Below are 17,062 nucleotides of genomic sequence, written 5' to 3'. Positions count from 1 at the left end.
GCTTTAACTTTTCGTCTGTCTAGTCTCATATGAAACGTTTATAGCAGGAAACTTTTCCTGAAAATCTCTATGCATGAGGGCGATTGACACATCACTACCAAGGTATCGAGTGTTCAGCGCATGTTCTCTGCGATAATGGGAAACCTCTGCATGAAAAGACTCAATATGAGCATTAATATCTGCGTCATCTATTTTTTTCATCGAGCGTTATCCTATGCGTCCATGTTCAAGAGGAGTAAACTGTCCTTTAGGTGTCATTATTAGGTTTATATCCCAATGTAGTTAAATAAAAGGTTTTTCATACATTTACAGACTCACCTTGCTCATTATCTAGATAATACTTAAACGTGTTAGTTTTTCTTGCAACATATTCTCCCGTTCTTCGATTTACTATTAATCGCTTACAGCTATTTAGAATGAAACATTTTCTGTCCCTTTTTGAAACTTTCCAAAATTCACGGTTTATTTTGCGCCTTGTCTCTCCGCTTATAATAGAAGAAGAACTTTTTTTGCAGTTAGTTTTACATCCAGACAGCACCGGATATTTTTCAGCCATTAACTTTACCTTAATTAAATTTCCTGGTCTTCAAGTCAATGCAGACTTTTCTTTTTTTTCCATGTTTTCTTCTGGGTCTACTAAAATAAAATTAATTAACTTTATTTAACGATACCTGAAAATTAGGAAAACATTTGCAAATAACCATTATAAAACATTTACCATCTTTCTGACTTTGCGGTAATACTTTTAATTTCTTAGCAAGTTGAGCTAAACACAACTCCTCGACCTCGTCATCTTCATCAGTATCATCTATTGAATTTACAGACTCTTTGTGACTTGCTTGATCGCCACCTGTTACAATACAAATATGTTAAAAAATTTATAAAATGGTATTCTTAAATGCTACATTACCTAACATTTGTAAAGGTGCATCCGGTGTTGTTGGCCTAATAGATTCCGTTGCTGCCAGTATAATGTTACTTGAGTCCTTTTGTACTGAATTAGTGTTGTCAAAAGGTTCAATAATAATGTCGTCAATATTAATAATTTCTAGCCAACTCGAAACCTTGTTATTTGAAATAGAGCAGGATGCCTCAATGTTAAAAAAATCTTGATTAACATTTTCTGCTGATAAATAATGGGATATAGGCTGTAATTCCTGCAACACGTAGTCTGAAGAGTTACTTCCCTGATCGACGGTATTTATAGCAATGGGTTCCAACGTAGCACTAAAAAATAACATTTTACTGTATTTCTATAAATATTTAAAGTTCAAAAAAACTAATTAACAAACTTACTGTCATAATGGTTTTCTTATTTCAGTAAATTTATCAATTATAGTTTTATTAACATCTTATTTTGACCCGATATAAACAGCTAAAACACAAAAATTAAGATTTTCCAAAAAAATATTTTTTTATTAAAATTAAGTACTAAATTAAATTAATTTACTTGAAAAAATCTAGCTAGACGTAAGAATTAGAATAACAAATCTCTTGGATTTATAAATTTACTTACAGATTGGCATCAATCGTATCCTTTTGTAAAGATAGGTTTTCATTTTTCCCTAAAGCCATAGATAATATATACCTCGTTCGGTCGTGAGCCATCTTTTAAGCTACTCCCACTACACTTAAAAAGCGACAACTTATATTAAAACTATTACAAAATATCACAAAATAAGCGCCAAATTGAAATCAAATCTTAAGAATCCACCCGTTCCCAAACGTACTGCAAACGCGAATGAGCGAATTTGCCAGGCGAGCCTCAGTAAAAACGCGGTAAATGCGTCATGCTCAATCAAAATGCGGTAAGTACATGACACGCGCATGCACATACCGCTTTTTAATTGAGCATACTGCAGTTACCGCTTTTTGACTGAACATCTATTGCCGTTTTTCACATACGGCATATTAAAATTATTTTATTTTAGGAGTAAAAAAAACGATATACGGCTTTAAGACGTAGATAAATAAATAAACCTACAAGAAGCCCACATATAGCAAAAAGTCCATTTTTGATTTTTTTGCAGATACCGCTTTTTAATTGAGGACGGCAGTACAGTGGTTCGACGAACTAACTACCATTAGAGGTTTTCTCTAAACTTAATAAATTGATAGGCCTAATTATTTTGTTATATAGATTAACCAGTCGTCATTATTAATTTACATTATCTTCAAAATAATCTTGGAGATTTACTGGACGATGTACTTGGCTAGAGATTACTTTTAAACATGACGGGGTACCAGTCCTCTACTGATGAGAAACTGGCTAGACAATAATTTTACAGGATAAGTCAAGGTGACTTAATAACCTGGCCGTCTCGTTTGCCCGACTTTAATCTTCTAGGCTAATATGTGTTGTTAGATCGACTCAAAATATCCTAAAAAGATTCAGGCTGTGCATTTAAGAAAATGGAAACTTTCTTTAACATTTACCTCAAAATTGTGTTTGTCAAATTTGTTTAAAGATCTGCTACTAAATTTTCATAAAAATACTAATTCGGAAAGGACTGTAGGGTTGCCTGCAGTAATCTAAGAATAATGTCTTTGATCTGCGCCTATATCGTATATCGATGATTATTTCACATTTTCTACTCTACCAAGTAATTCTGGAGTTATTTCTTATTTTTTCCAAGCAGTTAAATCCTACCTTTTGGAAGAAATGACAACTGACTCAAAACACGTAAAATGTGACTTTAAGAGGATAGAATAAATAATAAAGGACTTGGGTAGCCTTAAAAAATGGTCAAAGAGGTTAAAAATTACTCAAGCTACCTGAAAAGACTTAAAAAGTATTTTAACTACTTCAAAAAAATAGAAAACGATTTTAATTGCTTAGAAAAAGTGCCTGAAAGAACAAAAATAAAAAGAGACACACCAATTGCCTGTAGACTACTTAATTCAGTCCAATTTCCCTGAAATAAGCAACTGCTATAGTTTTTTATCAATTTCAGGTAGTATAGAGTCAGGCAGTTGAAGCCTACTACCTTAAAGTAAAAAATTATTTTTTTGGGACTTTAATTGTCTGAAAAAAAGCCTTTAAGAGCCTGGAATAAATAAACAATGATTCAAACAAAAATAAAAAAAGGGCCTCAATTGCCTGGTAAATTAGCTCTATTGGAAGAAAAAAAAAATACTTTGGAGGCTTATTAAAATGTCTATTGGTTAAAGAAGACCTTGATTGAGGATGGGCTATTAAGTTTTATAACCAACCTTTACTAGAAATTAAAAATTAATAATTATAATATGAACTAAATTCCTAAGGGGGTCCAACATCGTTAGCGTTCCAACTGTAAGTTTGGATGGCCATAATGTAAATCCTTCATGATGTTTGCTTGTTAAAATCACATACCTAAAATTATAAAATTGGCATTCATTTAAAATTAGTATTTGTTGAAAATTATAAAAAAGAATAATGCGTAATACAAAAGAAATATTTGAAAATATATAGAATTTTTTTTTCGCAGATATCCAAGGAAGAGCAATAATTTAATATGTAATAAAATTATAATAATTATTATTATTTGTTCTTTATATACAATTCCTTAAATATGTAAACTTTTTTTCTTTAAAAAATTTACATATTCAACTAGACGCTTGTACTTCATGCAATTAGTCAACAAATCAAAATACTATACGATAAAAACTGCAAATCTTCGTTTGAGTTTGTTTCTGATTTTTCAAGAAGAATTTTGGGAGGAAAAGAACAGTTTCAGCTGAAAAGCTACTGCCAAAAGTTATTATCCCAAAATCTGTTTACTTACCGCTTAAAACTCCCAAATAACTTCAAATCATGTTCGACAATACATTTAAATTGCTGTTTTAATTTTTTCCTAACATAGTAAGCGTTTGTTGACGGTCGCACCGAGTTAACCAAAAGCCATACAAACAACTGACCCATTGGATTATGTGGATCTTTCGTATTATAACGGTCGAACGATTGGACCGTGTGCACAATGGCGAACCGACAAGGGGGCCCCTTCAATAGGCAAATTTATAGAAATTACATTAACAATCACATGTCTATTTGTCCTTCTGATTGAGCTCTGATTCAATTTTCGTCGGAGCAGACAATTTTTCGACCGTTTCGTAACGAACGGGTGTGGCGGAAATGGCCGAACCATGTAAATTTCGACGCTTCGTCTATGTTTAGTTTTGTTATAAAAATTACCGTGAGTGCATACGTTTTGTACGCTGTTTCACTGATTGTTAAAAAGGTATGGTGGCTCAGAATATCTAGGCAATATCCCGGATTTTGATAGAAAAAAGAAAGAAAGTTTTAATAATTTTTTAAGTCCATAAAGGGCGTTTTTGAGGATATTTTAGTAAGACGCTGGTCAAGTTAGAGCATAACCATTGCGTGATTCGCCAAGGGTCGCTAGGTGTTGTATAAGTAATGAAGCGTTTCTATAAGGACCTATATGGGAGGAAGCTTGTCACAGTTTTTATTTTTATGAGCATAATACTTAATATTTAAAAAATTATAGTATAATTAATTAAAGCTTCTTTCATTTATCAGTCTTAGATTACTGACTATAAAATAAGAAAGCAAACAGAGTTTGGGCTTAAAAGGAATTCTCTATAGAAAACTCAACTCTTATATTATAGGTTTAAATATTTGTAAAATTTTGATCAGCTTTGAAAAAGACCATATTTATTGCAAATGTATTTAAATTGCAGATATATGTGTATATAAATATATCAAAACAGAATATAAACATTAAAAAATGCCTTGGCGAACATAACATAAATATTAAAAAACAATATTCACAATAGTGAAAAAGACAGTGCCTTCATTTCAAAACCGACCACTCTTAATAACTCCTTAAAAAAAAAAAAAAAAAAAAAAAAAAAAAAAAAAAATGTAGAGGCAAAATATGTGGTAATGATGTTATGCCTAGGCAGAAGATTTTTTAGCCTCTAAACCAGTTTGAAATTTCTTTACTACATTTTTTTAAAAGTATAACATTCTTCGATAGGAAGATGAATTTAGACGTAAACATTTCAGCTCATATGAAAGCTTTAAAATTAAGTTCTGGCGAAAAAATCACGCTTACCAAATGAATATATAGCTGAAAAAAATTTGCATAACTTTTTTTACTAATATGAATAAAAACTCAATAACCATATAAACTCCAGGGAAAAATTTACATTTCTTAAAAGTTTTCATTACAATCGATTTTTTCAAGTATAACCAATTTACTGTAATATGAATTGATATATTCAGATCCATTTTAAGATGCTATCTAAATTGCAGACTGAACAAACACAATTTCAAAGAATGTAAGACTCGTTCAAGCGTAACTTTTAGGAAAAAGAGATCATTTTATTCAAAAGGATAGAAAAGAACCGTGCCCCTATTTACTTTGTGCAATGAGGGTAAGCTAAGACCTCTAGACGATTTCAAAGTTTTTTTTTTTTTTTTTAATAAAAAGAAAAAATTTTCTCTTAGTCATAGTATCGATTGATTTATTTGCTATAATAAGAGCTTCTACACGTTTTTAATAAGTAAACTTAACTTATAGAATATTTATACGATATTGTAAAGTCAGTTTTTATTAGATAATAAATAAGATTATTAAATTGTAAAGGTTGTCAGTGGTATTTTAATGCTCAAATTCCTATATTTATATATCAATTTCTTTCTATAAAAATATCACTTAAAATAGAACCATATGAAAACAAATAGAAAAATAATTAGTAATAATATAGATGTAAATTTATTTTTAAAACAACTAAATAACTGTTGTGGTTTAAATAATTTATTTAAAGCACAAGTGTACGATATCAAAATATGATAAATAAATTGCGGTAAAGCCGTTTAACGACTAAAATAACATTTGCAAATATATTTTGCATTTGCACTATATTTGTACTAGTAGGTGTAAGTAAGATAATTATAACTTAGTGTTTAACACTTATGAACATGTCTGAGGAGCACAGTGGTAATTGGCGGTAAGAACAAGTTCTACTATAAGTATATCTTCTGTATTTATTTACATATAAGTATAAACTGCTTTTAAAATATAAGAAAATATTTAATAAAAAGGTGTCGGCTAATTATTAAAAAATCACAGCCTTAAGTAAGAATACTATTCAATCATACTATTCGAAAGTTTAGCTTTTTCTAAAATGCTGTTTCTAAAAATAGGATTCTTAAAAATCTATAGAAGAAATTATTAGAGTTTAGACAACTGTAGTAAATTTTAGGAAAATAAAAACTAATCATTTAATAGGATTAATTTTTTGAAAAGAAGTGAAATCCTAATTGATTATAGGGTTACTGATGGTAAACATCTTGAACTTGAGGCCCATTTGACGACTACAATATCGATTACCGTAAATAAACAACATGAAAAACTCATTGAAATAGTGAGTTATCAAAGATCCTGAACTTCATTCATTTCATTCATCAACTTCATGACCAATCATTTGTCAACGATATTGTTATCACTTTGAATAGTATGTGCTCAAGAATAAATATTGTTAGCAAACCGAAATTCATTAGTAAAAAAATTGATACCCTACGAAATTAGAGGGTAAATTCGTAAAAGGCATCAATATAGAACTATAAAAAATATTATTTTAGTAAGATTCTTTATAGTTCTAAATTGATAGAATATAAGATAATTAGGAGTAAAAAAAGAGGTTTTATGTGCAATGTATAGACACAAACAAAAATAATCTCAAAGATCTGTAGAGAAATCTGAAGATGATTTTACCCTAAAAAAAGCATCAGGAGACCTATTTGCACAACTGCCTTGGCAGCCCACTGTTTCGTCAATTTATTCATTCATTCAAGTAGTGATGTTTTCCTTGACTTATGAAAATTGTCTACTGGTTGTTCTTTACACAAAATACGAAATCTCACAATGAATTCTTTGAAGCGTGTCTCAAGAAACAATTTCTGGCTTACTGTACTTAATAAAAATAAAATAAATGTTTCAAATTGTTTAGTTCTTCGTGAAAATCACTTATGTGAGGCCGTTATGGTTAGTACCTGTAATAATTATAGCTACTGATTCTAATAATTTGGTTCTAGCTGTGTTCTTAGATGTTAAGAGAGCCTTTGAAACCGTAGAATAGAATATTCTTATATATGCTGAATATGGTGTACCTCAATGTACAGTCTTGGGTCCATTGTTATTTTTATTATACGTTAATGATATGCTAAACATAACCCAAAAATGTACACTCTACTTTATACAGTGCTTTCATTTAAAAAGAAATCACAATTTTAAAAAAATGGACATACTAACGTAGGTATGACGTCCATAAAATGTTCATTATTACTAGATATTTGGTCACTATTTGAATTCACTATAGAACTTTGTCAAATATAAAATTAATTAAACGTATTTCCTTGAATATCTAAGTTGACGTGTCTTTTTTTTTTCTTTTTTTTTAAGCCGTTATTAAAATTAGTTCGTGAAATTAAAGCACTGTATGATAGACAAATCCTATAACAAATGCAATTAAATTCAAATAATGCGCTATGCAACTCTGGCTCTACGTGAACAAACTAAACTTAGATACTAAAGTCAACATTTTGTATATTTGAAAAAAAATTGTGACTGTATACAGTGTGGTGACTTTAACTGGAATAAATTCAGTTAAACTAATCAAAATTTATCTCGCAAAATTCCTAAGACCTGTCAATTTTTGTTTTTTTTTTCATATTTCAAGATTGTTTTTATATTTTTTCACCTTCAAGGGGGGTCCAAATTAACCCCAACTTTTTTTTTTCAAATGGAAAGCCACTTTGGAAAGCCACAGCACACCCAAGTGGGGTGAGATCGGGAGAACGTGCCGGCCACTCGATTGCACCCCTTCTACCAATCCATCTGTTTGGAAAATTGTCATCTAAATACTGGCGTACATTACGGGCATAATGTGGGAGTGCACCATCTTGTTGCATCCAGATTCTTTCATCATACAAATCTGGATCGAACTGACTCGGATATAAGGCACGTGAGACTGGAACTAGTTCATGTTCAAGAAATTCTAGATATCTTTCCCCAGTTAAAGTATCATTGAAGAATATGGGCTCTATAACTTGCCTGCCAATTATGCCAGCTCCAACATTAGTTTTCTGGGGATATTGTGTATTAGTTTACCTTACCCAGTGTGGGTTCTCGTCAGACCAGTAGCGACGGTTCTGCTTATTAACATGGCCATTTAGGGTGAATGTAGCCTCATCAGATAAAAGGATCCACTCCGAAGATATGCGATTTTCGTCAATGGCGTTCATCATTAATTCACAGAACTGAACTCTGCGACCTGGATCGTCTTCCAATAACTCTTGAACGGGTTACATTTTATAAGGTCTTTTGTTTGCACTTTTTAAAATTTTTAGCACAGATTTATGATGAATATAGTTTTCGCGAGCTACTCTTCTGGCTGCAGTTACCGGATTTTTTATTCCATCGCTAACAATACATTTAATTGGATGTTTTCATCGATTTTAGAAGACCTTTGCCTTAAAACATCCCTCACGTGCCCAACTTCTCGAAATCTGCTTTCGATTTTACTAACCGTACCTTGGTGGCAAATCTGGATATTTCTGCCTGAATAAGTGGACAACCTCTAGCTGAGTACGACTTCTGTCCCCATAACCAATCATCATTAAGATTTCAATCTTATGGGATTTAAATAAATAAGGCATTTTTTCAATATAAGTTAACTTATTTAACAACTGGTTGAAATTCACTTTAACAGTGACACTACAACAATGTCAGGAAATATCTCGATACCAATAAAATAAACAAACACACCAAAAATTTACCAACACAAAATATTTCGAGACTTTTAATAATTTAATGGTTTTTTTTTTCGTATTTCCCCTTTAGATAATCACAAAAGTAAATAGGGCAATTTAATCAAGAAAAGGGGCTCTTTTCAATGAGAGTTTAAAAAAAGTGGCTTTCCATTTGAAAAAAAAAAGTTTGGGTTAATTTGGACCCCCCCTGAAGGTAAAAAAATACAAAAACTATCTTGAAATGTGCAAAAAAAAAATAAACAAAAATCGACGGGTCTCAAGAATTTTGCGAGATAAAATTTGATTAGTTTTAACTGAATTTATTCCAGTTAAAGTCACTACACTGTATATCTCATAAGCTGAAGGACGCAGCATGGCTAAATATGGAAAATCGACGATTGCTGCATTCTGTTTTTTTTATAAGATGCTTAAATGGGAAACTCCACCATATCTAGTTAGAAAGATGATCTATCGAACAGATGTACACAATTTAAATATAAGAAGAAAAAATTTATTAACTGTTCCCTCTTTAAAAAAGTCATTTTCGTGTGTAATAGTGCTATATAAAGTATGTAATAGTGAAAAATAACTATGAATATTAATGTGCAAATTAATAATTTATAATAAAATAAAAAAAAGTTTTTTTTAAATATTATATACAAAGATGAAATTTAAAATTGATATTATAGTTTAACCTTTCCCTCTCCCCTTTCTATCTCATTCCTTTTTTAGGTATATTTTCCTGTTTTTTTTTGCATACGATTTTTATATTCTAAGGCTTCAACAGAATTTGGGGGAACTTCATGAAAGTCTGAATATACTTATTATTTACTCACTTCCATTATTACTATGTATGTAGGTATAAATTATTACTATGTGTGTAAAAAATTATATTCTTAAGTCCTTTTTTTAGTATTTTTAAAATAACTTTTAACAGTTTCCAAAGTTCTTGAGTATTTGTATATTATTCCAGGCATTTGTAATCAAATTTTGTTTTATTTCAAGATTTTGAGGTAATTTTTCAATTTCTTGCAGGTATTTGCAATACACGTATAATATTTGAATTTGATGTTTTTATTTAATTTAATGATATTGTGTTTTTAAATTGTTTTTTAAATTTTGTAAATTGGCATATTTTTGAATTTTCTTATAGTTTTCCAGGTTAATAGAGTAATTTTTTAATTATTTCAGACATTTAAAATAAACATTTGTTTTATTCCAGACTTTTAAAATTAGTTTTTTTCTATTTTCCAGACGCTTGGCGTGATTTTTTATGACTTCCAGACATTTAACGTAATTCTTTAAGTTTTCTAGTAAACTCGAAGTCATTTTTGTATGTAATAGTGCACCTTGTAGATAAATTTAAAATATTAGACTTTTCGATGTCTGAGAACGCATTTAAAGCAAAATTTAAGCGGCATTTGTTCAATGCATAAATTTTCTCTTTCTAAACTAATTAAAAATTACTATCAATATTAATGTGCAAATTAATATTTTATATTAAAATAAAAAAAATTATATAATATATACAAAGATGGAATTTAAAACTGATATTATAGTTTAACCTGTCCCTCTCCTCTTTTTATATCATTCCTTTTTTAGGTATATTTTTCTGTTTTTTTTTTGCATACGATTTTTAAATTCTAAGGCCTCAACAGAATTTGGGGGAACTTCTTGAAAGTGACCCCTGAAAGTCTGAATATAATGACCTATTATTTACTCACTTCCATTATTACTATGTATGTGTCTATACTATGTGTGTAAAAAATTATATTGTTAAGGGTAACGAATAATATTCTTATTTTTCTTATTTACATTGAAATAACATAGTGTTGTTCACTGTCTGTGTACCTCATTATGTACTTTTTCGTTGAAGTTGAAGATGTAGTCCATACTTGCAGTGGAGTTAATATGCCAATGAGTAACTAAAAATGCTTCGGTCATCCTCCACTAAATTTATTTAAAAATCTACACAAACAATAAAATCACATAATTACAACACTACGATAATCGTTATGTAAACAAACCTGTTTAGTCCCATTCTCATTCATTTTAATCTTTTTTATCATTATTGTAGATGTCACTTTTATTCATTGTTAGTTGTTTTAACCTTTTGACCTTGCCGGGGGCACTATATCTTTAATATGTATTGACGAAAACCTTGAATTTGTTTCCCTGATGAAAAAATTTGTTCCCTGTCCGAAAAATGTAGGATTACTAATTTTGATCGAAGCATTTTTAGTTACTAATTTTTTTTGTTTTTTGAGTGACTAATAAACGTTTTTATTATTATTATTATTATTATTATTATTATTATTATTATTATTTCTAGGCATTTTTTTCTAGCATGAACCCTATCAAGCCGTCGTCTGTCAGCTACTCTTCTCCTATTTTCCATTTGCCTTTCTTTTTGTTGATTACTTTACATTTGCCCAGACTGAATTGCATTCTGGCACCTATGAAGAATTGTTTTACCCTTAAGATCGCATTAATATTACCATTATTATTACTAAATAAGTCTTTGAGAGAGAAAGAGAGATTATAAGTTTAAACATTAATTAAAAAAAGCTGTGAGGTTAAATTGATCTTAGATAATAAAGCACATTTTGATTTTAAGGAAAAAATTTAATTTTAATATATTATTCTTGATGACAATTTATTTTTTTAGTAAAAATAAATTTGTGCACGCTTCAGCACAAACCCCGCTTCAAAGGAGACAAGGAAACTTCGATGACCAAACGTACTACATTTTATCCTCTTCAAGGCAAAAGGCGATTCCAGTGCGATTTTCGGAACTATTAAGATCAGAAAGACTAACGGACTTCGACGAAAATTATGAAAGTGTTACGAATATTGGATCGGACAGCATAAAACGTAATGTATATTATAATATGCTTATTTTGAGTACTAAATTTTATCTATTTTACTATTATAGTTACTCCAGCACCATTATTAAGGCATAGATCTAAAGATCCACTTAATTATGAACTACGAGTGGTGGAGGGGCCCAAGGAAAGTCACTTTTTAAAAAAGACCAGAGCTTGGTATTTTTTGGTTGGAGTACTTTTATTAATAATGAATGCTATTTCCATTTATTTGTTCTTAACAAAAATTAATCAAGAGACTGTTCCGGGCTCTTTAAAGGTAGGAGTAGAGAGAGAAGAAATTTGAATATTTTTTCTTTTATAATTGTTTTGTTATTATCAGTTTAAATTTTCCATTCCTCTTAGCATTACCCTTAATATTTTAAGAATATATTTCTTTAAGGGTAAAGAGTAGAAAAAATAATTTTATTTTCCAACATGCATTCAATTACTGACATAACGAGACAAGTACATGCATAACCTTATTGGGGATTAGTAGCACTCCGCTCAAAGTGGATCTTATTGTTTTCCAGCAACTGGTAAACTTTTCAACTTACTTGTGACTTGATTTATTTTGACCTGAATGTATCTCTTTTTGCAAATCTGCATATCAATAACTTCAGCAACTGAGATTACTTCTTGCTTTGGTATGAGACAAACCATATGACACTTATTGTAGCAATCAATAATAAGAACATAATCGAAAAAGATTTTGATACGTTGATGGCAATTCGTTCATCAGCAAACTGTAGACTAACAAGACACTGGTTAATTATCATTCTAGTCTGACTTCCTAGGATCTTAGTTAAGGTGCATTCTTTGGATTGTCAGCACTGTGGGGTACTTGTAAAACTTTTCTCTCACTTTTGCTCCAGATTTTTTAAGTCTGCCCGAACCTTGGGGCATTAAAGTGTCTTATCCGAGACTGTCTCCTAATTGCCTAAAAAACTCCTATATACTCCAATTTATGGCCCAAGGCTTTTGAATTTTTTTATAGTAAGCCATCCTCAGGACTTAATTAGTATCTGGAACTAAAACTCCATCAATAAAGTAATTTATAGAGATTTGTTCTCTAAACTCAACGCTTGGATGCAGATGCCAACTGTCTCTTAGATTTTAATAACGTCTAGTATACTTACTTGACGGAGCTCATATCTAGGGTATCTTAAGATTTATTGATAGATTATACTGGCTGGTAATCTGCTTTGTATTATTGAAGTAATTTATGTAGATACCCTATGCATATTTGTTATGGAACTTTGGGGATTTCACTTTCATCACCAAATAAAATTGTTGAAATTTTTTTTCATCTGTTACTTTGAAATTGGTAATTAGATATCCTTGTTTAAGCTAAAGGTCTTCTTTAAATTGTAAATCATGTTCTTTTTATTTTCGGTCTAATACTAATTAGAACGCTACAAAACTATTGAGATGATTAGACAGAAAATGTACTGGAATAAAATAAAATAATTAATTTATTTACAAATAATACCCTAGAAACTATAAAGAAAGTGAACGATGGTAACAATACAGTGACCGCATATAGTTCCGCATAAATTCGATAAAAATTCCAGACATGATTTTTTGAGAAAACGCTTTGACCCGTCGTTCACCTTTCACTTTATCATATTATTTTAAACAATATAATTTTTAAACAGGTATATCAATATAAACATATTTTGGAAATTTATTTAACCATTTAGTTAATTGATTTAAGTTGAAAAAAGATGTAATTAGTGCCTTAAAACTAAAAATCTAAAAACTGCTGTCTGAAAAATATTTACTATGATAGAAAAAAAAATGTTTAAAATACATATTTGCTTACTTTTTATAATATCTACCTTATGATAGCCCAATATATAAAATTAACAATTTTAAATTAATTTTTCAATTTTTTTTATTTAAGACTGTTTTTCACATTAAAAATTGGGTCAAACAAATTATTAGTACTATTAATTAAACTAATGATTTATTTTTATGTTAGTTGCTCCTTAGGAGGTACGTTAAATAGGCGATATTAATTATTCTCTTGTAATAGAAAGAAGTGGAGACTGCTCTTGCCGGCATTCGTTTTTTAACGTCCTTTATGGATGGATTTCACAAAACAACAATAATGGCCTTACAAAATATCACTGCCTTAACACGCAATGTAACCACCATGGCTGAGAAATTACAAAACCTAAATAAACAAAAGCAGGTAATAATTAAATAAATACATACAATCTAGTAGTGAATATGGTGTCTCAAAAATAAATTAATTTAATAGTATCCTTTATATATTATATATACATTACTATAGTCGCTTTCGCTCTTATCGTGCGGGTTCAAAGGTCACCACGTAATATGAATTGAAAAATCAGTGGCTGCCAAAATGTTATTTCCTTGAGAGTTTGATAATACATTGAACGCCGTCATGTGACATATTAAAGCCGCGTATACACCTTAGATCATAATTATTAACTGACATGATGCCTTTAACGCCGTAAAAATGTCTGCGGAATACTACGTATCCGAAATTCAACATGTAAAACATACGTTGGTTATTTCCTTTCATGACGTGAAAAAGCCCATAAGTATAAAGCCCGTTGGCTATACGCCTCATCGGTATATGCCTAGAATCCCCGATATTCTGCTAAGTTGCCAGACATAATATTTACTTTTCTTTTTTGAAAAATTGTCCGAAATAGACGAAATTCTCGATAACAATTTTTCTTTACGCAATAATATCTAAATCTAAGCATTTTATATTTTTTATGAAAGCAAAAATGCCTCCCTAGCCTTTCATTAAAATTGTACATATTTCATTTAAAAATGGTTGTTACCTAAATTTTTGAGAAATTATTATACGATTTGGCATGACCGTATGTATGTGCATAACATACTAATTTGTCGATTTCAGGGCACAGCGTCTAATTTTTAACGATTATTCGATCTTGTCTTCTTCTTTGTTTATGTGTGTTTGTGTTTTTTTGTAATAATTATTGGGAGACTATACATTTTGGTATAATGACAAACAATTAATTTGTATTGTGTGTGATGCAGTGCAGTCAGAGACCAGAAAACTACTTTCTTTGTTTAAAGGCAAGTTCATGTTACAATCTCACTTTTAAAATGACATTTTAATTTTATGATTTATTATTTGTCTTTCGACCCAATCTATACGTTGATGCACAGAAAATTAAAAAAGTTGTGTTATCTTTTCTTTTATATCAGTTAAAAGTGAAAAAAAAGATAAAAAATAACTAAAATAAAAACTGGTGAATGCGGCGGGCATTTCTATCTCTCAGCGCATTCACCAATTCATTTATATAACTTTGTTTAAAAAGATAAATACGAGGCGAGCTACGACAGTTCTTTAAAATGTCGTTTTCTTATGAATATTTATTTATTTACACATTACAAGGCAAAAAAAGATTGAAACAAACTATTAAAAAAATGGAGAATGCGCCGGGCATATCTATTTCCCAGCGCATTCACCAATTCATTTACTTAGCTTTGTTTAAAAAAAAAATTGTACTTTTTAATCATACCTAAATATTAAACGAAATGCAAAAAGAAAACTAATTATTTTAATAAAAGGCTTTTTCTTTTCCATAATTTGAAATTTAAATTATCTTGTGACAAATAATGTCATCCGTCAATCGAAACGAGACAGGCATGTTTGTTATGAAAGTAATTGTTTTAGAATCGGTGACATTTATCATTTTATCTTCTTTTGATACATTAACGCTGCATATATCTGTTTCGTTTATCTGACGCGTTGTAGTTAAAAAACGTTGTTGCGCAAATTGAAATGAAACGTGACTACAAAAGTTTGTCGTTGATAATCCGATACACCCGCACGATAAGAGCGATTTTGACTATATACCCGTTCACGCGTCTCCAGGCGTCGTGACGTCATGTGACGATGTCGACGACTAGTTGTGTCATAGTTACATTACTTTTGCTATTTAATTATTGAGAAAAATATGTTTAAGTTGTTTAGTACTGACAAAACAAAATGGACACAATTACTAGTAGTTGATTATTTTTTATAACTAGTAATATCATACTTAATTAATGCATTCTTTCAGTCAGATTTAATTATTTAATAACGAGCAATTAAAATCGTATATGAAATATATCGGAACGTTCATATACTTATATGTATGTTTTTTCAAATTCATATTTCTCATTTAGCTAATTTAACTAATATTAAGAATAAAAACACTATAACATAATAAACGATAAAACTTTAAACACGCGAAAAAACACAAAGTATCAAAAGTCATATAATTAAATGAATTCTTAAAATGATTACATGTTTCGCTCAAAGAGTTGAGCATCATCAGACCTGAACGGCGCAAAAATTAAATACATACCTTTTACCAACCAGCTATGTATGTATATGATAACACTGAGTTGATAACGATAACACTAACTCAGTGTAAATTAAATGAACTATAAAATATCTGTGAAAACGATGTATGTAAAAATCAAAAATTTAATTTGTAGAGAAGTAGTTTTAATATTTAATATAAACTATAATAATTATTTCGGTTTCTGGATTGTTTGTTTAAAACTGAAATTAAAATAACAATAATTTTAAAATGTTGTTACAAGCAATCGTATTAATAAAATTAAACAGTCCATTAAGATAACATAATTTTAATAGTCAAAATTGTTTTTAACATATTATTTTTTACACAATAAATGTAAAAAAGCAAACATAAAAATAATTCTCCTTTATTGAATTTTATGAAAAAAATTATAAAATATACCCTGAATAAATTGTTTTTACTTTTTCAGGTTTTAAAGAAACCTGTCAAGAGTAAATTTCAACAATACGAGCAGTCGATGTATTATAACAATGAAGAAGTAGAAACGTAATTAAGTGGATAAATAACCTGTAAGCTAAAATACTTCTCAAATAAAAAATATATATATACTAAGTGCTCCTTGTTTTTATTTATCACATTTTTTTTTTTAACAATGATCTCTAAATTTTCAAATTCTTGCCCAAAAAGTAACTAATTACATTGAGTCAACACTCGACTTTAAAAAAACACATTAAAAAAATTAATTAAACCTTTACGCACTAGAAAACAGTAGATTCTATCAGTATAATAAGTATAGAATAAGCAAAATTTCTAGAGAGAGGTTTAGGGTATTTTAACTAAGAGGGTAGAATTTTAAATATTTCATATGTTATATAGTATACTTTTAAAACAATTATCAATTAATTCAGTTTTTTTTTAATTAATATTTGTGAATAATTGTTTACCTTTTTGGCTCCAGAGACCTTAATTTATATTTAATTGCACAATTGTTAGATGGCGCCACATATATTAATTTCTAAACAAAGGCGAGGATGAACGAAATACGCAAGTTTTTAAGTATTGATCCTTTTCAATATGTTCTAAATTGTAAAATAGTGTTAAACCATATTTTTTTTATTATT

General features: G+C 29.5%; 2 protein-coding genes across 3 annotated transcripts; one reads left to right on the top strand and one right to left on the bottom strand.

Moving 5' to 3' along the window:
• Positions 1–278: 278 nt before the first annotated feature.
• LOC126738680 (uncharacterized) lies at positions 279–1,657 on the bottom strand. Its single transcript, XM_050444116.1, has 4 exons — positions 1,517–1,657; positions 911–1,227; positions 719–850; positions 279–636 (listed from the first exon to the last, which is right to left on the bottom strand). Exons 1-4 carry the CDS (start codon positions 1,606–1,608, stop codon positions 587–589), a joined length of 591 nt encoding a protein of 196 aa, XP_050300073.1. The 5' UTR covers positions 1,609–1,657; the 3' UTR covers positions 279–586.
• Positions 1,658–4,055: 2,398 nt separating this feature from the next.
• Positions 4,056–16,553, top strand: LOC126738679 (uncharacterized). 2 transcript variants are annotated; one of them, XR_007661414.1, is made up of 5 exons: positions 4,056–4,217; positions 11,427–11,632; positions 11,694–11,902; positions 13,661–13,819; positions 16,411–16,553. XR_007661414.1 is itself a non-coding variant. In XM_050444114.1 (5 exons), the coding sequence occupies exons 1-5, from the start codon at positions 5,921–5,923 to the stop codon at positions 16,489–16,491; spliced, it is 690 nt and encodes a 229-aa protein (XP_050300071.1). In that variant the 5' UTR covers positions 5,838–5,920; the 3' UTR covers positions 16,492–16,553. The 2 variants fall into 2 exon arrangements, 1 of the variants encoding a protein (XP_050300071.1); XM_050444114.1 differs by lacking the exon at positions 4,056–4,217 and adding an exon at positions 5,838–5,955.
• Positions 16,554–17,062: the final 509 nt, after the last annotated feature.

This window comes from Anthonomus grandis, chromosome 7 (genome assembly GCF_022605725.1).
Source record: "Anthonomus grandis grandis chromosome 7, icAntGran1.3, whole genome shotgun sequence".
Classification (NCBI taxonomy): domain Eukaryota; kingdom Metazoa; phylum Arthropoda; class Insecta; order Coleoptera; family Curculionidae; genus Anthonomus; species Anthonomus grandis.
The sequence above is the reverse complement of the archived record's forward strand: the minus strand, read 5'-3'. Positions and strand labels throughout refer to the sequence as shown.